We start from the raw sequence: 24,840 nt of genomic DNA, 5'->3' as shown, positions 1-24,840 counted from the left end.
TTTTTATTTTGATTTCTGAAAGCCATGAAAATTATGTATCTGAATTTCATTTCGTTTCTGTTCTGTCGATAAGCAAATTCTCGACGATCCAATGTCGGCATCCTTTTTTTTTAATATCTTAAGTTTCAAAGGTTCTTTTTATTTGCTTTCATTAAAAATACTAGTTTGTAATTTTAATTACATTCATTTTTCTGTGTTATAAAAAAAATTAGAGCCATTTGCTGTTTCGACTTTTTTCTCTGCGGTTCAAAAATTATGAGACATAGAAATTTGAAATTACGAATGTGTGTAGAAAAATATACAAGGGGTACGAAAGAATTTAAAAAAAAAAAACAAAATTCGATAATAAATCCGAGAATTATAAACTATTAAAATTGTTGTAAAAAATAAAATTTGAAGTAGTGAAAGAGACATTTTGATTTATGAACTTAACACGAGTGGGGTTTTTTTTTTTCAATATTTCAATTTTTTCATTTTTTTCGCAATTTTTTCTTTAAATGGCTGCTTAACCATTGTTGTACTGAAATTTATTTACCTCTCTCAAGATCTTTATTTTATAAGCTCGCTTTTGAGTTAATGCGGAAATAACGGAAAAAAGAGAGTGAGTTAGTGAGAGAGAGAAAGCGTAGAGATGTTGCTCGTAAATATTCGCATTTCGATTAAAATGTTTAAGGATATAAAACTTGATTCAAGAAAGATAAAAACCGTTTCCCATTTGAACTGTTATAATGATATAAGTCTCATTAACAAGTAAAAGTGCATCACACTATTTCTTTCCAATAGAGTCACATAATCTATTTATAAGTTTAATTTTTTTCAAGTACAGTCGATTATATTTCAAATCTAGGCAATAGTTCATTTCGTTACGATTAACATATTCCTCAATCGTAACGAATAACGTTTCGTTGCGATTAACGTACTAACTACGTATCCTTAGAAAAAATTATAACAGCTTTACATTTCATTCACAAAATTGCTTTGCTTTAAGAATAAAAACAATGATGAATGAAATCCATAACAGGGATTAGTGAGCGAAGCGAGCAGGAAGTGGAACCTCCTGGTTTATTAAAAAATAACACATTTTTTTCCTACATATTCATACATTGATAATGATAATGATTCATCGTACTGTTCTTTAGGTACTAGTGTTAATGGAGAGCTTATTGGAAGAAGTGAAAAGAATTACAGGTTTAATAACGATGTTTAATAACAATGTAGGATTTAATACTAATGTTATAATTAGTTGCTTTTACAAAATTTTAATTATTCTGCCAGTTGATTATTTAAGATTTTTTTTAATTAGAAAAATGTTTCATTAACAAAATCTTGCTGATGTTCTATTCCTTAAAGTTTATGTTCTTAAATTCACTAAAATGTTATTTATAAGCTTGTACGAATCCCTTCAAATGCTGGGTTTATTACTTTAGTAATTTCTTGCAGCTTCGACACAAGAGCTTGGTAGTAAACTTTTCCGACTGCCAAAAAATGCAGAAATGCCAAAACTGTCGGTATGAGTACTGTCGCATACATTTTGTCGAATACATTTTGAACATACTCGTCAAAATCGGTTGAATATTAAAAAAAATTCGGTCTTACATTCAAATAGCCTAAGACCGTAAGTGCATGAATGTTTTTTCTTATATACTTAATCTTTAAACGCGGTGGAAAATCTAGTATGTATCTAAAACTTTCTGAACGGTGATAATTTTTCTTATTACGAATTAGCAACAAATTTTAATTACACATAACTAGATATTATACTCTGTTACAATAATGAAACTAAACACTGGTTCGATATGAAATGAGAGAATATGCAGATGCCATGCATGCATCAAAACACATTAATATCATCGCATTGTTTTTTATTGCTTAATGTATGGGTCATTAATTACTAAAGGCGAAAAACGTCTTAAACCGGCTTGGCGAGTAACACTGCTTAGCATACTAAGATATTATGTGTGCGGCATTCTGCCATATTATATAAAACCAAAACGAAAAACAAAGGGCACTGCCCATCTATTCTGTCACCATCAATCAGATACCATGGATGAAATGTTCTCACGAAACCTGATAAGAGCACCATTTAACATGCAGAAGGCATCGCAAAAAGATAGCCTTTTAGCGTAATCTCATTTTTTAAATCCCTATCCACACTCTTAAGATCATTGGTCCAAGTAAGAGTGATAGTATAACACAATTTAATTACAGAGGTTTGTAAGGGGTGCGTTAAGGGGGTGAATTGGACCCTTCTAGAATGTTAATTGCAGTCTGGTTGCATTTCGTTGATTGAATTTTTATTAACTTTCAAATGGCCGACAAACTCTTTGAAGTAAGTGCTTGGCGACGTAAATATAGGAGCAGTGTAAAGATCAATTTCAATATAAATAATCTTTTTGGTACAGCATTAAAATTTACACTGAACTTAAGGATAATTAAAATAGAGCCGCGATGGCTCAGGGGATAGAGCGTTCGCCTTCCAATGCGGCGAACCGGGTTCGAATCCCAGTCGATACGAATTCCGCATCCGGCTTGCACCGACCACAGTGCTAACGTGAAATATCCTCGGTGGAAGACGGATCATGGGTTAGAGTCCCCTAGCGGTCTGACTAACCGTGGGAGGTTCTCGTGGTGCAGGTTAGTTCCATCAATAAGTCCTCCACAAAGGCAAATTTCTCCTTATACTTGATCCAAGAGTTCCCTTGTATTCTGAATTGGGTTCAAAATGACGTAGTTGAACATTAGAAGTCGTAAACCCAAAAATTGGGTCGGCTGTTCAAGGACGATATAAAATGAAATAGAAAAATATATAGATATTGAAAACAGTTTAACTGTCTAAATAAGATTAAAAGGCGTCGTTAACAATCGCCTTTCGTTTCTTTATGACAATTTAGTTTTCATAAAATAGCTTGTTTTCACTATGATTGTTAAACGTCATGTTTCGACAGGTTTTGAAAATGCCATCTTTACAAAAGATTCTAAAAACGTATCTTAAGTGTAAGAAATATGAAACACCCTGTATAACATATATTTCACGCATAAGCTTTCTTTCATGCAGAATTATCTCCATCCGTAAAAATTACGTAATTTGGAAATGGGTTTAGCGAGCTTATTTATTATTGAACTCTTCACGTAAAATAAAATCACCACAATAAAACAGACATTTTTCAATCTTTATTTTCAAAAATATTTTGTAATTTATAATGTATACGTATACATATACTGTAATAATGAAAGCGCATGTTCAAAAATTACTTGGCTGTCATGAGTAGTTTTTCAAATTTAATCGAGAAGAAGAAATTCTTTTTTTTGCATTTATTATCTTATTAATCATAAACAAAAGAGATTTGAATACTAATAAAATTTTATTTAGTAATAGCCTATGTTTTCAACCTAAATCAATCACATTTCTTATTTGTAAGTATTTTATACGCTAAAGAATATTTAAAAAAATTTATATAAATAAATATATACAAATAAATATATATATAAATAAATATGTTGATTACCTACACCGTTTGAAGAAATAGCGAATGTTGTTTGTCTGTTTACCTATTAAAAATTAAGTAGATTTTGATGTAATTGGTCAACAAGGTCAGAGACTGGAAAGCCGTGGCACGCAGTAGAAAGGACTGGTGCAGTCTTCTTGAGAAAGCCAGGGTCCACCCAGGACTGTCGAGCTACTGATGATGTTGATGTAATTGACGAATGTTTCTCATAATAATACCTACATACTACGTTTTAAATAAGTAATAATCGAAGTTTAGTAGACAAGTTAACAAAACTCAAAATGAGATAAATCGAAACTGTAAATTACAGATTTTTTTATTATGATTTAGGTTTCTTCAAATGAACTGCAGTTATTGTTAAAATTGAATTTAGTTGTCGACTTATTGTAAAATTTAAAATCCATGTAAAAATACCAATTTTTGATAGGAATGCGTTCTAAACATTCTGTTCCCCTAATGCTATGGTGTCCCGCAGTGAACTGATCGTAAAGACACGGTTCCCAGTGGAATAGTGAAATCAAGCATCACTGGCTGCGGTCAGTAAGCGGGCGGGTGACCACTTTGATCAGCCTGCGCATAGGGACCGAGGGTGCGTGGTATCGGTCGTCATTAAACTGTTCTACGATAAAATGCTTCACTTGGCGAGCAGGTAATCGGTCTACCAGAGCAGAGGAGCCATCCCCTCTCCATTGGATCAAAATTGCGATGGCATGACTTCGGATCATCCTCAGGGATGCTTCCCTGACCGTCGCCAATAGCCCATTGTGCAGTGCTAGTGCGACGTAAATAAAGTACCTACCTAACTACCTATAATTTACCATTGTCCGCATGCATTTGCCAAATAACCACATGGTTTTTCCTTTATCTAAAATATTCTAATTAATTAGTAGCTACAATTGTCAAACACGAAATCAGACACAAAAACGTATTTTGTCTGTCGCTTCCTGACCAAGGAATGGTAGCCTAAGGCAAGTCTCACGCTGAAGAAGCAAACGTTAAGAAAGAAGAATACGGGTGGCGAATTCCTATACTTTTGCATTAGGATTCGCGCATGTTAATGCGAAAGTAAAGGAATCTACATCTTGTATGACTCTTACCGTTCGTTCCTTCAGTGTGTGACCTGCCTAAGATATGCGCGTAGTCCCAATAGTTTCTTTAGCTGAACTGAAAATCTTAATAATTCAGTTAGATTGATCTGAAATGTTATTTTTGTTATTATATTCTCTTAATGTCATTTTCATTTATTTATTTACTTATTTATGTATTTATTTATTAGCATATTTTGCGTTCTTATCTATCGGACCACTTGGATGAATCAAAAACCTTTGCATGTAACTTATTTAGAAAAATAATTACAAGTCAATACAAAAATAATTTTATAAAAAAGATGGTTTTAAGCAATTATTTAAAATTTTTTGCTACATGTTTTAGAGCCTATTGAGAAATTATTAATTTAATAGGAATACATAAATTCAATTATTACTATTAATACAAAAATAATTTTATGAAAAAATAGCTTTCAATAATAATTTAATATTTTTATTACATATTTTTGCGCCTAATGAGAAATTTTCAACTGTTTAGAAATAAAATAAATTTACTTCTTAAATTATGTAATTTTGAGTTCCAAAACGTAAATTTTAAGCGAAATTTGTTGAACAGTTTCCAAAAAGAATTTTTTTTTAAGAAACCACATTTTTTATTATTTATTATTAATAGTATTATTTAATTTTTATCTCTCAATTATTCAACCGATATTGCTTGAAATTACTAACCGATTTTGTCAGCTAAAATTACATAGTTTATTGACGGTGTAAATGTTTTTACACAAAGTAGTTTTACATTACATTAGTTTTACAAAAATTATTGCACAAAACAGTTAGTAATTACTATATTAAATAATAAAAAAATTTAATTAGTTATTTAAAAAAAATTGTTTGAGCGACCTTACCGTCGAGTTAACAAGTTTCACAAAATGATCCAAACGTTTCTCGATTCCTACAATAGATTCGAAAGAGTTTGAAATTCCCCCTCCTAATGTTTGCGCACTTGTGATTTGATTTTGTTCCTCACATTTTAGCACTCATTTGGCAATCTCAACCCACTCTATCAAGCCTCTTTGTGGAAATATCATATTAACATTTCCCCACATTTAAACGAATCATCTCACTCATTAAATTGAAGATTGTTAACTGCTTAATCATCTCACTCATTGAATTGAAGATTGTTAACTGCTTAATCATCTCACTCATTGAATTGAAGATTGTTAACTGCTTAATCATCTCACTCATTGAATTGAAGATTGTTAACTGCTTAATCATCTCACTCATTAAATTGAAGATTGTTAACTGCTTAATCATCTCACTCATTGAATTGAAGATTGTTAACTGCTTAATCATCTCACTCATTGAATTGAAGATTGTTAACTGCTTAATCATCTCACTCATTGAATTGAAGATTGTTAACTGCTTAATCATCTCACTCATTGAATTGAAGATTGTTAACTGCTTAATCATCTCACTCATTGAATTGAAGATTGTTAACTGCTTAATCATCTCACTCATTGAATTGAAGATTGTTAACTGCTTAATCATCTCACTCATTGAATTGAAGATTGTTAACTGCTTAATCATCTCACTCATTGAATTGAAGATTGTTAACTGCTTAATCATCTCACTCATTGAATTGAAGATTGTTAACTGCTTAATCATCTCACTCATTGAATTGAAGATTGTTAACTGCTTAATCATCTCACTCATTGAATTGAAGATTGTTAACTGCTTAATCATCTCACTCATTGAATTGAAGATTGTTAACTGCTTAATCATCTCACTCATTGAATTGAAGATTGTTAACTGCTTAATCATCTCACTCATTGAATTGAAGATTGTTAACTGCTTAATCATCTCACTCATTAAATTGAAGATTGTGTTCTGGCATGAACTGAATTGAAATGACATCGGAATACATAGCTGATGTGCTATACATTACGATGTAATATTACATAGCCGATGTCATATTCATAGTAAATCAAATTCAGCATTAATTTCGTTCTTTGAAGAGCAACTGCAGTGTGACCATAGAGTTAAGAAGAGATTTTTCAAATTATTTTTATGGACATTACAAGCGAACGACTGACTTTCATAGGACGGGTAATCACTTTTGTGATGCTGTTTGAGGCGTCAGATTTTTCAGTTGTGTTTCTACTCCGCTTCATGCAATTTTCAAATGGTTATTGTGATATGATTGTAGTTAATGCAAAATAATAGCAATAATAAATATAATGAGATTACGAAACGGCCATTCTAAAACAGCAACAATAATAATAATTACTCAGTAATCATGATTTGGGCGTTTTTTTCTCCCTACGTTACTATCATTAATATATGTTTAATTTTGATGCATTCCTTACAGAGAATAGACAGCTTTTAATTAAAACGAAAAAGAATTCGAAACATTGGCTATGGAATTCCCTATACCGCTAATAACGAGAGCACCAGTAACAGATCTGAAAGAAGATTCTACCAGAGATAGACGAGAAATCGAAGAGGAGGAGGCATTAAAATTGGAAAAAAGAAAGGTAAATTAACTGTAGAAAGGAAACTTTTCTTTTTTTTTCCTTCTTATTTTAGAGCATTAGAAAGTTTGCCAATATACGGGGTCTTACTATATATTTATTGAATATTTATCAAAAATGGTGAAAAAAATGTACACATTTAGAAAACCAATTTAGGAGAAACAATAACACTATCGAAATCTGTGAAATCATTACGTATTAAGGAAAACCGTACTAAAATGAGCGTAAACAACAGCGTGTCGAAACCTGCAGAGGTATTTCGCGATTTTCATCGCCTCCAAGCGGTTTGCGATCCCATTTAAAATTTTCATCCTGTTAATGCTTTTTATCATCTTCTAAATTTATTGGTCTAATTTTGGGAACACACTGTATGTTATGTATGCGTGCATGCACGTTGGGTCACTAATAAATCGAGAACAGATGTATCGATTTCTATTTTTTTCCCCAGCAGTTTTCAAATATTTAGTATCAGTTATCTTTACCCACCCACTTAGAGTATTTCAAGCACAATATTATAAGAAAATGAAAGTATTTTTTCAAACTAAACATTTCTTAATAGCTTTTTGAATGATTACAATTATAGGAAAGGCTTCTTTCCCTACAAATCGGTACAACATTTCTGGGTCATCATGCAATAATTCCCATTTTTTAAAGTTTAATTATTCGCGTGCAATATTCAAAGAAACATACTTTTTATTATTTCAAAGTATAGCACAGTTGTGTTGAGTCTGGCAATAAGTAAGTCGAAACCATTCTCACTGGTGATGTCTGATCTAAGTCTTATATGAAAAAAGCTTGATTTTTTTTGAAACTATGAGTTTATTTAAATTTTAAGATAAGTTTACATAAAGAAAATCAATCACTCAAGATACTGGCGGCATACTACCTGGAGGTGGTGGGTTCAAAATAAAAGTATATACGGTATCCGAAAACAGTCAAATATCTTGAGAAATGCAAATCGGATCAAAACTCTAAAAATACACAAATGAAATATTACCAAATAAGGTTTTTGTTAAATCTGTCGTGGTTGAAGGACCTGTCGTTGGTTGTGATGTGGAAGTTTGGAGAGAAAGAGGTACCAACCTCAGGTGTTGTCTATATCGTCTGACTGGGGTAAATATGTGGTATTCTTACCATGGCTGTTAGAAGATGAAGCTCTGGAAAACAATGCTAGATGTTTGGTGTGATGGTTGATATGTATTTCTCGAGATATCTCCATTTTAAACAATTCGTAGCCCATTTTCTTTTTTCGATTTGTCAAATGAATGTAATGTCAAATTGAAGTATTTTTTCCGAAGGATATAAATCTGCTGTATAAAAAAAGAGGTTCTATCATTTGAATGTATCTTTTGAAGATATTTCACATGTCAGTTGCAAGGAAAAAATTAATTACATTACGAAAGGGCGTTAACTATTTCAAATTAAAGGTGTGGTTTGGCCTTACTTTTTACTTTACTTTACTTTAGCAGCAATATGACATGAAATAGTTCTAGGTATAAATTTCAAAATATCCCTCAAGTGCTGATTTGTGAAACGTGTTCTAGCTTCCGATTTCGTGTTCCTACGCTGTCTAGTGTTTTAATGTTTTTTTGTCACAATAAAACACTAAACTTATTAATTCGTCACTGTTGAGTAAATGTCAACAACGAATTTTGCTCTACTATATAGTTACTACATGAAATAATTCTCATTCTGCAATCCTTTTCAATTTCATATCAAATTATTTTTTTTAACTTAAAGTTTAGTGCCTACCATTCGGAAATTTTTTTTTTTTAACTGAATAAGAGAATTCGGAAGACCACTGAAATATCCTCGGATGGCCACTCAAATATCTTTAGAGGACCACTAGTGGTTCTCAAGCTATGCATTGAAGACCTTTGCTTTAAATGGCACTATGTTTGCTCCTGTCACCATACCGTTTAGCCACCGTTTAGCAAAAGAGCAGTGTTTCTTGCAAAAAATTATGCCGATAATTCTTCTTATTTCTTTTAAATGAGTTTTAAGAGGACGTTATTCTGTCGGAAAAACCCTTCATGGCAAATTCTTTTTCACCTTACGTAATAATTAATTTATTTCTTAACCTATAGAAAAGGTGAGTTCAAGCAAATTCACAGTAAACCATTAAGTTTCAAATTATGAAAGAAACTGAATTTTCAAAATATCAAAATCCAAACAAATTATACCAGAATTACTTTCCCATGACGTAATCTGAAATTATCTTGCCATAATTAGTTGGTATTTGATATTTTGAAAGCAAATTTTCAGTTTTCTCTCTACGTAATCGTAAGCAATCCTGTCACAATTAGTTTGCATTTGGATATTTTGAAAAAACAATTCCATAATTCCCACTACGCAATCTTTAATCCTGTCATAATTAGCTTGCATCTTGATATTATGGAGAGAAAAAATTCAGCATTCTCACTACGTAATCTTAAGTAATCCTGCCATAATTAGTTTGCATTTTGATATTTCAAAAAAAAATTAGCAACTCTAACTTTATGATTTATTCGACGTTTACCTGAATTCACTTTAAATTAAAATTTTAAAATGCTTAAATATCGATGGAGTTAAAACAGAATTTCCCAGGAAAGGTTTCACCCGTGATATTAGAATCCTCTTGAATCGTGAAGTTACCAGCCTATTCTTGGTTCTATTTACACTTCTAAGTAAGTACAGTAAGTTGAGAAGTCTACTGTACTTACAGGATTATATACTTACTTATGTACACATGTTATTTTATTTCCAAAATCTAGATTGAAGAATATAGACTGCGCCGTGTCTTTCGCAGACCTATTCATGCAGGTACGATAACGCAATTTTACTTAATCTTAATTACGTATTCTGAAAAAATGAACTCAACCCTTTTATTCCTGCAGAACCTAGGCATCCCATTTATTCAAGTCCATATGCCAAGAACATCAGTATCAGAGCTTTTGGTCCAAAGAAGCCCAGGTGGTTTAAATTTCTGAACAGCACTCAAGTAAATGCTTCTTTCTTTCTTAAATTTCTTTTATACATTCAAACTATTAGCGTATCAGTGATTTTGATTTAATTCGAAATAAGGTATACATATCCTGTTTCATAATCATTGCTGTTAATGCATATTTTATTGTTCAAACTAAACCTGTTCAAACTATATGTTCTAATATGCATACAATCATAATATTTTATTTATGATTCATCAAATTTTGATTGTGTTCTAGTTTTTTCATTGTGGAAGTTTTAATTAGCGACCCTTAATGTGTGTATTTTTTCATTTCATTTCTGAAATAAATTTCTGAAAAAAATACATGTTAAGGGTGATACAGTACCACGATGGCGCAGACGTTAAGGCACTATATCAGGATTCGATACCTGGTAGTCGTGTGAAGATCACCCAGCTTCAGATCGATGGGTACCAGCTTGCCTTGGGCGTAACGGCGTGCAACATTGACCATTTTGTCATCAACGTATAGATGGTAGCGAACCTTAACCTCCATGACCTTACTAGATCACAGCAGGCTATCATAGGAATACCTTTAATTTTTTTATAACAGAACACTTACTTGAATGCATAAAAAGAACTTATAAAATTTTTCATACGTGATAATTTTGCTTTTCAATTTTTATCACAATGGACTAATTCATTTGTGTCCTCTTTCCATTTAAATGTTGCAAAACAATAAAGAGGATCCCTAGCAGCAAAATAACTTAGGAACTCATTGAGCCAATCTTCGCCAATCTCGGCTCAACAAGGTTTTAAAGGGCCAATATTGGACCGAAATAGAAATGTTCGATTCACCCTATATTTTACAGCCACTATTGAGCTGATGTTGACCCTATATAAAATTGTCAAGTTCACCCGATGTTATATTTTCCTTATTTACCCAATATCGGCCCAATACAGATTTGCTAAGTTCACCCGATATTTTACAGCTAGTATTTAGCCAATATAGACCCTATTTGAAATTGTCCAATTGACCCGACATTTTATAGCCCTTACTTAACCAATATAGGCCGTATATAGAATTTTTCAATTCAACCGATATTTCATAGCTACTCTTCAGTCAGTGTCTGTTCGATACGGAAGTGTCCGACTCAACCGATTTCTAATTGCCTTTATTTAGCCAATACAAACTCTACTTAAAATTGTCCGATTGATCCGATATTTTATAGCCATTACTCAACCAATATAGGTCATATATAAAATTGTACGATTGACCCGATATTTTAAAGACGTTATTCATCCAATGTAGACCCTATTTGAAATAGGTCGATGAACTCGATATTTCATAGCCGTTAAATAAAGCTTAAAAAGTAAATAATAAATAGGACGCTTTTCTCGATCCATTTTTTAACATCCTGCAATATCAAGAATACTAATAAATTCTTAAAGCCCCTTGCATCGCTTAATTTTCTACACCAAATTATTACCCCCGAAAGTCGTATGATAAGTAAAAGTTGTTTTTCATTTTAAAATAAGCGTGTGATATTCGTATTGACCAGCCATGGCTGAGATTTGAAGCTGATTCACCTCATTGGGAGGCAAACACTCTATCTTTTGAGCCACCACGGGTCATTATTTTAGTATTTTAAAACCATTGTTGAGCAACCGTCCCAAATTTGAGTTTACGATTACCAATGTAAACTCCGTAGCCTTGTAAGTTTGAACCCGGTCCAGAACACAAGAGAACTCCAGAATCAAGTATTAGGAGAAATTTTGCCTTTGTGGTGGACTAAATTGAATTGGTTTTATTTTATCGAATACTGAAATGACGCTTTATCACGAAACAGCTTTTCCTGTTCAAAGAGATTTTGAGTCAAGTTATGGTCGCCCGACAAGGATGGTTTAGTCTCGAAGAGTTTGTTGATACTTTCAAAGATTTCGATCCAACCGTTACTCGCTCTGAAATTGTGAATATTTTTGACAGCATGGAAAAGGATGAGTTTGAAGAACTTGATTTCGGGAAGTTTCTCTTTTTGCTGGCATATGGGGATGCAGCAGCAACCACTCAATCTGGTAAGACCTATTACACGATTAGTGAACGTAAACTGAGAAAAGTAACATAAAAGATATAATCCATTTTATATATGAGTTCGTTTTGTTCTAAAATGCTATGAAGTACCTCTGCACTTTACCTATAGAAGAGTACAGCCAATTTTATATCGCAACATCCGTATATTTACAATTCAATATGTCAGGAACTTTCGATCAATTTCACTCAAATTAATTTTGAATTTTTCAATGTAAAATTACATTCTTTCGAATAATGTCAAAAATTATATGCCTTACAATTCAAACTTTTTTTGACCATTATTAAACAAAATAGTATAAAATAGTAAATATTTATCAAAAGTTATATTTCGCATGAAAATTATCTTTTGATAAATATATATACACCGAAGAGCCATTATATTATGACCACCCTGCTAATAACATGTAGGACCACCTTTAGCCCTCAAAACTGCTAGCACCCGCCGTGGCATTAATTCCACGAGGTGCTGATAGTTAGTCTGAGGTATCTGGTACCAAACGCTCACCAACTGGTCCTGCGATTCCCTCATATTGCGAGGGGGTAACGTGGCAGCACGAATTTGGTTTTTAAAGTAGGATCACAAATGCTCTATTGGATTAAGGTCATGTGAATTTGGGGGCCAAGACGTGACTTGAAAGTCACTGGAATGTTCCTCGAACCAATCCATGACGATTCGATCCTTATGACATGGTGCATTATCCTGTTGGTAAACACCATCCCCGCAGGAAAAACTGTTGCCATAAATGGTGAACCTGGTCTGCAACTATGTTCAAGTAGCTTACAGACGTCAGGGTTTGTTCTATAAGGATTATGGGTCCTAATGTGCCCATTGTTTTCTGGGCGAGAAGCCATGAAAACCTAGGCGAGCCCATTGTTATAGATGGAGGGTGGTCATAATGTAATGGCTCTTCGGTGTATATTATAATTGTGTGAAAAAAAATTTCAATTCGCTTAAAAAGTTCTTGAGATATGGCGAAATGCGAAAAAAATAGAATTAACATTAAGGAGTCGACACTTAGGACCACTCGCCTAGCCAAGCTATGGGGACCATAATTTCCAGATTGTGATTACCCCCTATATTTTGTAGATCAGAAATCCCAATCCGTCGAAAACAAGGCATGTTTATTCGGAAAAAATACGTTTTTATCTTTGATTTCGTAACTTAAAATATCGTCTACATTAATTAATTAGCATATTTAAGGTCACCCCCTCAAACCATTAATATTAACTCCTTAGAAAGTGAAGATTCAATCATTACATCAAAAGTTATTCAGGGCGGTCTATTTTTTATTTTGCACAATGTACAACTAATCTTTCTAAATTATGTTCTTTTGCCGTGAGAGATGAAATGCGTTTTCTAAACGAAAACCAAGTGAATTAATGAAGGAAAGGTTCTAATATGAGGTACCTCTTTTTAAAATTACGAGTAAAGCAGGATAATTATTGTGATAGTCCTTATTATTAGATTGATTGCACGAATGCACTCCAATTCAAAAATGGGGAAAAAAACAAAATTTCTCTCTGCATAAAAGAATTCGTAAGAGCCACCATTGCTGTTTTGCGTGTATAACTTAGCATTACAATTTTTGTTTGCTGCGCAAAAACTATAGGACATAGAAACTTAAAATACCGCAGGTGTGTAAAAAAGTGCACAGGAAGTATGATAAAACAAAAATAAATCGATAATTAATTCGAAAATTATTAATTATTAAAGTTGTAGTAAAAAGTTCCATGTGGACTACTCTGCAGTCCGTGGAAATGCAACTACAGAATTGAGCGTGATAAAAGGGCATTTTTTTTATTTTTGAACTTCATTGAGGTACCAATTTGTTCGAAAGTTATTCATATTTAAGTGCTCCCTTACAAATGTTTCTCAATTTTTTTTGCTTTAAATAATGAGCATCCACTGTTGGGAGAAAATTTATGTCTCTCTCAAGATTTTATTTTAAAAGCTCGAGCTTCAGTTGTTGTTGAAAGTAATGTAAGAAGAGAGAGAGATAGCACGTTTCCAGTTACAAATATAATCCTTGAAAAACAAAATATTATAATTATAAAATATTATAAAAATTTTAAAAGTTTCATTCACATTGAAACTTTTAAAACTACTAAAAATGTGTTTCATTATAGATAAGAACCATTCTCTATTTGAACTATTACAATGAATTAAGTCGCTTTAACGAGCAAAAGTACTTCTCATTTACTTCTTCTTAACATTTACACATTCCGTAAGATAATTTTTTTAGAAGTACAGTTGATTATTTTACTTAACCAGGTAATCGTTAATTTCCTTACGATTAACATATTAACAAAATGCTCTTACATAAAATTCTAATAATTGTATACAAAACTATCTTTATTTTTATTTGTTTATTTTTTGTACAAAATATCTACTTTTAAAGAAGAAAAAAGAGAGAAATGAGAAGCAAGGACAAGAGTTGGTGTGGGTAGCCTAAAATTAATAAACTATCGCATAATTAAACAAAAACTATTAATATATTATTATGCAATATAATACAATAGTTTTAATACGCAATAATGTGTATTATGTAGTGCTGCACCAGATATTATAATATATAAAACTGTGATTGCAGAAGACGTAGACGAAACTGTGTCTTCTAAAGTCGCCACACCTCGCCAAACTCTTATTCTGTCTGCCATCGCAAATTATGTCTTGATTACCAGCGTCGAAGACATTGCAAGATTCTACACACAGACCACGAGGAGAAAATCAACGGTGCTGCATCACCATTTGGAAGCTACTAGACTTGATGGTAACTTTACAACACTGTAATAAAAGGGTTTATCGAAATAGAGCAAATATGTGTCAAAATAGATCCTATACACGAAATAGTCGAATTTAAAAACCCCATATTGATGACATTCTATTGAAATGAAACAGCATATGCTCATTCTTGATCAAAATCCATACGGAGAGCGAAATGTGTGAGAGAGATGTCCATTGGCTGATGGCAGGATTCGAACTAACTAATGACTTTCGGGTTCGTAGTAGGCTGCTCTAACCGCCAAAATTGTAGTACACCCCAGCCAAAACCTTATAGTTGCCGCCGCAATGACGCATCATACGTTTCACTCGCTTGAAAGTTTTTAAGATATAGATGAATGAGCAAAAAGTCAAATTAAAATTACTGATCTCCTGACTAAGTTATTGGGACTATATTTTTCAAATTGCAACTCTTTGTACCAATGAAATTAGAAATTAATATTTCATGATGTGTCATTGTGGCAGGCACTATGTAAAATTTACTAACTATCCCTGGACTGAGGTTACAACTATTGTGATTAGAACATATCCTACAACGAAACCGGAGGTCCTTGGTTCGAATCCTGCAGGTAGGTAACGAATATCTCTCTCACACATTTTTCTCTCCACATGCATTTTGCTCAATAATGAGTGCATGTTGTTTCAATTATGAATACATGGAGTTTACAAATTCGACTATTATCTGTTTCGGAGCTATTTTGATGCATTTTTGCTCGATTTCGAGATACCCTTTTTTACATTGAATATATTTTGAAGTTACCTTGAAGCTTTTATTTTGATTTCACTGATATACACTGATGGAAAGGCGTTCTCGATGCATTTTAAGACGAACTTAAAAATTCTTTTGCTATTTTGTCACCTTTGTACGATAGTAAGTTTAATTCTCGTTTTTTTTTTCTTAATTTAGTCATATTGACTTTCAAATTTAACTATATTAACTATACCATGAAATAAAGCGAGCACTCTATTTAAGAAAGTCATTCATTTTACATAAATTACGCCATGGTTAAAGCAAACAATATAGAAAGAAGAAGAAGTCTAGCTCTTAGAATAGGTAACTAAAACGTGGGAAACTGCTCTGTTCGGTATGCTCGATCAGAAAAACAACTTCCAAGGTGAGCAACATACTCAGATTTAAAAGAGCATAGTATGTACTAAAATCCAGCGCATGCGCATAAGAAGCAAAGTGACTGTCAGGAGGTACGTCACCTGTGAACCGGTTGTTGGGCAAATAGAAATGGTTGTGTACACTGTCTCGCACCAACCATCATTGTATTCTCTCTTTCTGTGTCAAAATGTGTTAGAAAATTCAATCAACGTGGATGAAATAAATGGTTTCTCAAAGGAATATCTTTAACGGTACAGTACTATTTATCAATAGTGTAAAATGTAGAACAAACTATAAATAAATTAAAAGAAAAAACTTGTCTTCTTCTCCCCAACCCCTGTAGTGGTTGGAAGGAGAGGAGGGTGGAAATCCGCTTCAAGAACCTCTGCTGCACCTCTAAATATTGTTTCTTCCTTTACACACAGGGACCACACCAATACTTGGGGATCTGGTTTACATTATGTCTACGGAAGCAAGCCTTCTTCTCCTATGTATATTCTTCGGTTAAAGTTAATGCACTAGAAAAGGTACAACTTTATGGAAGGTGCAACACTATGGTTTAAAGCAGACGCGTTTTGGCATGCCAACAGAATTCAGTAGTGAATCCCATTTCATGCGAAATGTATTCCTGTGTACCCAAAATCAGTTGTTGAGATGCAATCCAGATTATTTTTGTTTTCGATGATGTAAAAAAAAAAAGTCTTCGCAAATGTAATTTGCGAGTAAGCTTTTCATAAATAAAAGTTCCGGCGACATAAAACCAAATACGAAAAATGTAAAAATACCATTAAAGAAAAAATTTAACTTTCTCCAAATATTATTATAAACTAGAACCAAACACATCCAGCTGATGTTTATATTCTGAATTTTAAAATTATAGAAATAATAAAAAAAATAATAAAATTAATAATTCTTTCTTAGATAATAGAGTTTTTTTTGTTTGTTTGTTTTTCATAGCTACATGATGAATTTTTTTTTCTAGAATTTTTTCATGTCAAAATATTTTTTTTTAACTCTGAAAGTAATTCTTGACATCATTTATTTCTTAAACATTACTTATTTATAACAATTTTCTTCTTTCAACTGGAATTTTACCTCATCACAGCATTGGCTACAATATCAACACTGCAACAAAAACATTGAAACACACAATTGAATATATGTATTTATTTTATGTGTTTAATATATTAATAACATTGTTTTTATTTGTTTATTATTAGTATTGTACCGAAAGTAACTTTTTTATAGGAACAAAGAATTACTTTTTCCTAGAATAAAGAGTTATTTTTATGAAAGCACTGAATTATACATCACTTTTTAATAAGAGATTAATTTTGTACAGTTTCTATTATTTTCTGTGTAAAATGTTCTTTTTAGCTCTTAGTGAAGCAGAAATGGAAGAAAAGCAACTGAAAGCATCTCTAAATTTAAAACACTTATTTGACCTAACTGGCTCGCCCTACGCTCAGCCTGTACCTTTTGTACCAAGATTTACCAAAGGAAAACTTTATAAAGAATGGAAGAAAAGCAAATATTCATTGCCTATTATTGGTAAGTATTATTAAAATGGCAACTTTCATTTTAAATCCTAGCCTTCTTTCATACACTAATTTGAGTACAGCAAAATTATTTCTTCTGTCTCAATGAACGATATGAATTACGGCACGTTTCGATATTTAAAGCTAGATTGCAAAATGGAAGGGTAGGGCCAACATAAACTATAAGAAGTTGAGTCATTTTCCTTTGCGTCTACTATGCAAATATTCCTTGCATTGCATAATAAATATTTCATGTATGATTTTCGAATTAATTTTTTTTTCCTATTTGAGTTTTTAAAGTTAATACTTATATACTCGTTTAACAGCTTCTGAGTCTGTTTTCTTTTAAACTACATTTCTGGTCCGAAAGCACTTTTTTTTTCATTTTGTTTAAAAATAATTTATGTTTCATACTGAATTTGGAAATGCAAAATATTTTTATCAGTTTTTTTACATGGACATCATAAACATGTAACTGATTAAAATCAATCATATTGCTTCTCTCTTAAAATAGAAACTGATGGAATTCCTCTCTGCTGAAAAAAATAATTATGACAATTATTTTCCAATTTTCGTTTTATAACATTCGATAAATAAAGCTGCAGTATGACAAAAAGTGTCTCAAATTAACATTTATGTTGCACCCAAAGTAAAACCTCAAAATCTTTTCACATCTCATTTAGCGACAGTTTCTTCAACGTCTGTTTCTAGCCATTCTTTAAGATACTCTAATTATTTCGATTTATTCAAAATGTGTTGATTTTTTCCTGCTATCGAGGAATCATTGATTGTTCTAGGCAGTAGTTTTACCACACTTATAAGTATGTTTATTGTCACAGTTGAGGAACAGTTTTTCTTTCTTCTTTTTTCCTTTTTTACTCAACATTATTAGGAAAATTCTAAATGAACTTAACCCGCATTCACTTTAGATGATACGGAAAACAATATCACGCTTCATTGTTCAACATCAATAAAAGTCTTCGTGATGCTGTAAACACTACCACTTGTTTATCTCTATGTCAATTCATGGTCAACGTCGGCCAGGAATGGTTCCTGTACTAACATATGCACAGCCGAGATTCAAATTTGGGTTACCTGTACTTTACTTTCTGTTATTGTTCTCACTTTCTAAAATATTGATAGTCCATTCAAAACTTTCAGATCATCAGCCGAAATCTGTGATTCCGATTTCTGTTAAGAAGAAATTAAAAGAACGTACAGATCTTCAATCTGAAATTCAACAGATAATAAATCAAATGCATCAAGGTAGGATTCCACTGCCAATAATGAAGTTCCCTAAAGACAAAGTGAAGGAAATGAGAAGATCTTGCACAGTGGAATTGAAAGATTACATCATGAACAGAGTAAGTATATAACGCGTGCATTTAAGCGAGTGCAAAAATAAATAAATAAAATGATCCTGCTACAAAACACTCATTTCGTAAACACATATGTAATCTATATGCTTATTTGAATGAAAGATCAGCAAGGAAAATTCAGTGATAATTAGGGGAATTTTTGTCGAAGAACACAAGCTTTTCTGGGGATTCCGGGAATATATGTATAAAGTGTTGCCATTTGCTGTAGTAACTCTCTAGCGAATTTTGACTGCGGTTTATCTCCCTGGTTGATTTTTTTTTTCTGCTTAATTTTGTTTTAGAACTGATTGTCAGACATTTTTTATTTAAAAAATAATTTTTGAAATAAAATTGACTTTAGCTCTTTTTTGGAATAAAATTTTATCAAAATTAACTTATAAACTCTAATACTTCTGCAATTTTTTTTATGGTAAACCCCTTTGACACTGTTGATTATTTAGCATTGTTATTCTGACCTCTTTTAGGCTCATCAAGCTAAACAAGATATGAGAGCGCAACTTAAAAAGGCAGCCGTCCTACATGCCAAAAGTGCTTTAGTAAATATTCTACTTCATGGATTTTCGACTGAAAAAGAAAAAGATAAGTTTGTGGATGTAAGTCATTTTAGAATTCTCAATTTAATGAATAATATTTTTGAAATGTTCTACTTAGCTTACAGATGTTTAAGACATCTGTAAGCTAAAATCAATCGACGGTGGTGGTGTTATCTCCACACGGTGGTGATAATGACCACAGTGGAATGATCGCAAGACACGGTTTTCAGTGGATCACAGAAGTCAAGAATCACTTGCAGTGGTCAGTGAGCTGGTGAATGACCACTTCAGCCTGCGAAGGGATCGAAGCTATGCGACATCGATACTCGTTGAACTGCACTATTATATAATGCCTAACTTCCCGCGTAGGCCATTGGGGTATTATGATGGCATGTCTTCGGATCATCCTCAAGAATGTTTCCCAGACCATCGCCATTAGCCCATTGTGCAACTCTAGTGCGACTAAATAAAGTACTACTCCAACAATGTATTTCACAGTCTCCTGGATGTAAAACCATTGAAAGTCACTTGCGTAATTTGTTTTACAAATTTCAATCAAGTAAAGTTGCCCTGAAAAAAGCTAGGCACATCAAGACTCACAAATTAACATTTAAGTTAAAATACATACTTTTCTGTTCACCACTTTCGTGCAAATATTTATAATTCGTGCAAATATTATTTTGCTGGTAGTGATTAACAATTCCTTTTACCAGAATGTCAAACAGTATTACAGTTTGCAAAACATTAGCATCGCAACTTTATTCATGTTGCTATTCCGAAAGCATTTTTCTGTTATTTTTAAATCATGTTTAATATCTTTACTAAAATGTTTATCACAGAAGTGCAAAACAAAGTAACATATCACACTCAAAAAAAGTTTTTTAGCCATAATGACATAATTCATTTTGATTGAATTGGTTGACATTTTTTAAAATTGCATATATGAGCCGTGGTGGCTCATACCTATGGTATATTTCGAATCCCAGGGATAACTGTTCGATACGAATTTCGCACTCGGCTCGTACCGACCATAGTACAGACGGATCATGGGTTAAAGTCCCCTTGATGTGAGACTGACCGTGTAAGGTTTTCTTGATTTTCCTCTCTATATGCCGCAAATGCTGATTAGTTTCCTCTACGATGGCGAAATTTCTCCCAATACTTGATCCAGGAGTTTCCTTGTCTTCTGGATTGGGTTCAAAATTACAAGGCTGTGAAGTTGAACATTAGTAGTTGTAAACCCAAAATTAGGTTGGCTGTTCAACGACGGCTATCATATAAAATTGCATATACAGTTTATTTATGAAAAGCATATACGTATCTTTAGCAGTTGAAACACAGAGTAAAAAGGCAACTTCGAGTAACTTTAAAACACTTGGGGTAACTATAATCATTTGCCACAAAATGTCATGTTCACATGAAGACGAAATGTATCATCTTCTGCTACGGGATTACTTAGCGAAATATTATTAATAATAATTATAACAACAAAAATCATTAGAAATCTTAAGCTTTCGCTCAGTAGATAATACAACAAAAAACAAATAATTCACTGGTGAATAACGTAATAATTATTTTAATTTTTTCCTAATAACGGCTTATGCAATAGTCTTATCTTTTTTGTCCCCAGCATAATGTGTAATTTACTCTCGTGTGATAAGTTATGCCTGGTCATTTCATCAGATTATTGTTATGATGCAAGCAAGATGCATTTCATTTATAAACTCTTTTATGTATTAACGTGTACCTGTGAGCATATTTAACTGGTAATTTCTATTCAAATACATGGTTCTAAATAGCTTATTTTTTCATTCAAAAAGGAATGCTGACATCACTCAGCATAAATATGGTCTATCGACATAAATTAATAAAATTAGTGAGTTTGTCATATAGCTGAAACAACTCTATCAAAATAATAATAGTAACTTATTACAAGCCTATGAGAAAAAGAAAGAGAGGCAGACCACGTAGATGGTTATGAATGGTGTGGAAAAGTGAAAAAGTAAATAAATGGAATGTACTGGTGTCCAGTGCCTTATTTTCCATGAAGCCTGATAGGCCCAGTCCTAGGGCTCCCACATTACTGGGGGGGGGGGTCTAAATGCTACAAATATATATATATTTTTTCAATTCCTGCTATTAGTTCACATTCTCTCTCTATATATTTATATATTTTGGTCAAATTTTCAGTCGCTAATAAAATACTTTTTATTCATCCTCTCAAGGTCAATTAATTTTTTTAAAGCTAGTAGTGGATGGCACTTGACATTAATACAGTTTTTTCAAATATTAATTCATTAATTGAAATAGATTAATTAATTTTAGTTTTATATAGGAGAAAAAATTTCTCTTATATAAGATATTTAGCAGGATATAAATTTAGGAGTAAATACCGTGAGAGGCGAAGCGTGTTGATTGCTCAGATTCTTTTTTTCATTCTGGACATTAGATATGAGTAAAATAATACCAACTGACATCAATAAAACTCGTGGTCTTCCTGCAGAATTAGAGATATTCGTCCGAGCTAAAGGAATGTTAAGATCGAATATTGATGTGAAGAAGGGTTTGGCTAATTGAGTTTATTGTAAGTTTAGAGTCCCTGTCCTCGTAGCTTTGTAAATATACTTTACTTTTGTTTGTACTCTAATTATTTACAAAGTTATAGCTGTTTTTGTGCAAGGTGATAACAATGAAGAGAGTGATGATTTTAAGATCTCTAATGCGCAAAAATCAGGGGTTTTTTTTCACATTTTACACCACTTTAAACACGATATCTCATGTTATTTTTAAAATAATTGTCTACAATTTGTCGCGAGTGCTTATGATTATAGCACACATGTTTTAAACTACGAACTAAGAGAAAAAAGTAGAATTTAATTTTTATGCATGTTATCTTACGTGCAGAAATTTTTTTAAATTTGTATTTTTTTTAACTACATTGATCCCTAACTCAGTAGTATATGCACTTGCTTTTAAGATAATAGCTCAAAACATAGCTGATAACCTTTTGAATGATATCCTCAAAGGATTTTTGATTTTAGCCGAAAGAAATTTTTTTACAGTGTTTAACGTATATGCGAAAAAGTTCCATTCTTTCTAAAAATGGCTATTTAAAAGAATAATAATGATAAAAAAAAAATTTCCGTTACTATTTTTATAAGTTTTACATAGAATAATAATACAAATAAACTAGTTTTTTAAAATTTTATTTTAATATTTTTAAAAAAAAATTGCCGAAAATAGTCGGATGCAGACAAAGTATTTTAACAAGCGTTCAATTTTATAATTTGATAAAACATGCATATTCCTACATTTCATGTGATTTTGTTTAAAAAAAAACATTTTTACTCATGTTACTCTAATATATTTCTTTAATTTAATCTAATTAGATATACCAGAGATATCTACCTCTGAACGAGGGCGACATGAAAGACTTTTCTTTGTGGGTAAGGCCTAAAGGTTATCAAGTAAAAAGAGATGTAAGAAAAGTACATCCTGAGAAGTATGCGTTTGGAACGAAGATCCGCTAATCTTTCGTGATACTGCAAATCTGTAAATGCTTGTACGAATATGTAATAAAAATTTTACTCACGCTCTGTGCAAGTTAAATCATTCATTCATGAGGTGTTAAAGAATTTTCGAATTTCTTAATTTCAAACACTTTTTTTGATTATTTGACATTCTTGATTATTTTTTTATATTATAAATCATTCAAAAACGTCATGTAGGGGAGAGTGGGGTCAATTGTAACATTTGTTACTTAACTATTTTTAACTAACAAAAAATCAATACATTATTAGTATTAATTGACAGACGAGTAAAGTAGACTATCCTCTACTAGAAAAAAAAAACCTTATTTTAAATGTTATTATATTAGTTATAAACAATTTTTGACAGTCGTGCACTTGTTACAATTGTCCCCACTTACGGGGTCAATTGTAACAGTTCATAAATTCAACTAAAACATAGTTAATTATACATATTATCATAGTTGTGATATATTTTTTATTGATCAAAATAGTAGTGATATTTTAGGATTAAAAATAATAATGAGCAGAGACCTAAAGGGTTAAACTTTTAACTTTAAGGGGTTAAAAATTTTAATTTATGCTGTGAAAGGTGACAAATAAAATAATGCGCATGCAACATATTATAAATGATATAGGAAACTATTGGTGTTTCTTAAGGAGTTAAGTAATGGTTTGTAAACATAAGATTATTTATTTTCAGCTGTTACAATCGTCCCTTTACTTATTGTTACAATCGTCCCCAAGACGCCATTTCATCTTCATTTGTTAAAAACAATGCTAGTTAATTAACAAAACTAATCTTTTTTTTTGAAATGTTAATTAAGGTGTCCACTTACATATTCGGTTAATAATTTTTATTTGTTTAAGCAAAATTACTTTGTTACAATATAATATTCTAATACCAAAAAAAGTACTTACGTAGCGTGAAAATATCTTTTGTGATGTAACTCTCTCAAAAGTAAATAAAAATGGTTGCCAGCAGGGGTGTACATGCAGATTTATTAAACACACCTTTTGCGCCACCTAGGAACCAAATCTAGAACCCGACACTCGAAATTTTTGATCTGTTACAATCGTACCCTGTTACAATTGACCCCACTCTCCCCTACAGTGCGTAAAAAAACAATCAACTTTTGTTCAAAAATGATCGGATGTTCAAATACTAAGAGTCAATCTAAATAGTTCTAGAAGGTAACCTCTAATATGCTAATTAATTAACTCTAACCAATAATGGTTACGGTATCAGACACAAAAATGTACTTTCTCCGAATAAGCTTTCTCAGAATTCCGATCGATTTGGATTATTGAAGTATGTAGCAGCAAAACTGAGAGATATGCTCCAAATAGTATAGTCAGGAGAGCAGTCGAAATTTTTGTCCACTTACTGTTATTTCAGTTATTGCGTATTTCACCATATTCTGGGAACTTATAGTGCGAATCCAATCAAAAAAATTTTAGTCGCATTTAGAAATTTCGTTTATTTAACGATAATTCCACGTAAAAAAATATTTTTTTAATTATTTATTATTTTTCATTCTTTTATGCTATAAGTGGTAAAAATTTAGAACTAAAATATGCTAATTTTTATCCCATTTCAAACTATGTAGTTTTAAATGATAAAATAGAAAATTTGAGCTTGATGATCGCGTTCGAAGCCCGTTTATGCAAAAATACGGATTAGAGTGGAAGAAAAGAGCACCTAGAATTGAAGTAATACACCTCTTCCTGTTCATTCCTTAATTCTAGGCTATAAAGATGAAAAAAAGAAGAAGAAAAAAGAAGCCAAAATTTATCTCTAATATTAAATAAGGATTAACTATAACCGGAGGCGTATGTGAAGGGAGGAAGAAAAGTCGAGTAATGCATCGGTGG

At 32.0% G+C, this 24,840-nt stretch overlaps 1 protein-coding gene across 2 annotated transcripts in view; it reads left to right on the top strand.

Annotated features, from left to right (window-relative positions):
- Positions 1–23,034, top strand: part of LOC107445174 (uncharacterized) — an 81,329-nt gene extending 58,295 nt beyond the window's left edge. Inside the window, exons 1-10 of one of the 2 annotated variants that reach the window (XM_087165520.1) lie at positions 3,303–3,414; positions 6,921–7,086; positions 9,837–9,885; positions 9,960–10,063; positions 11,857–12,082; positions 14,690–14,869; positions 17,366–17,539; positions 18,688–18,890; positions 19,370–19,498; positions 22,828–23,034. In XM_087165520.1, the coding sequence (XP_087021646.1) occupies positions 6,970–7,086; positions 9,837–9,885; positions 9,960–10,063; positions 11,857–12,082; positions 14,690–14,869; positions 17,366–17,539; positions 18,688–18,890; positions 19,370–19,498; positions 22,828–22,968 (1,323 nt within the window). In that variant the 5' untranslated portion in view covers positions 3,303–3,414; positions 6,921–6,969 and the 3' untranslated portion in view covers positions 22,969–23,034. Of the gene's footprint in view, positions 1–3,302; positions 3,415–6,920; positions 7,087–9,836; positions 9,886–9,959; positions 10,064–11,856; positions 12,083–14,689; positions 14,870–17,365; positions 17,540–18,687; positions 18,891–19,369; positions 19,499–22,827 lie in introns of those variants that run through there. The other variant, XM_087165519.1, reaches the window with a different exon arrangement.
- Positions 23,035–24,840: the final 1,806 nt, after the last annotated feature.

Source organism: Parasteatoda tepidariorum, chromosome 6 (assembly GCF_982258835.1).
Source record: "Parasteatoda tepidariorum strain Cologne lab strain chromosome 6, Ptep-v5.0, whole genome shotgun sequence".
Taxonomy (NCBI): Eukaryota; Metazoa; Arthropoda; class Arachnida; order Araneae; family Theridiidae; genus Parasteatoda; species Parasteatoda tepidariorum.
This window is presented reverse-complemented; position numbering and strand designations above follow the sequence as displayed.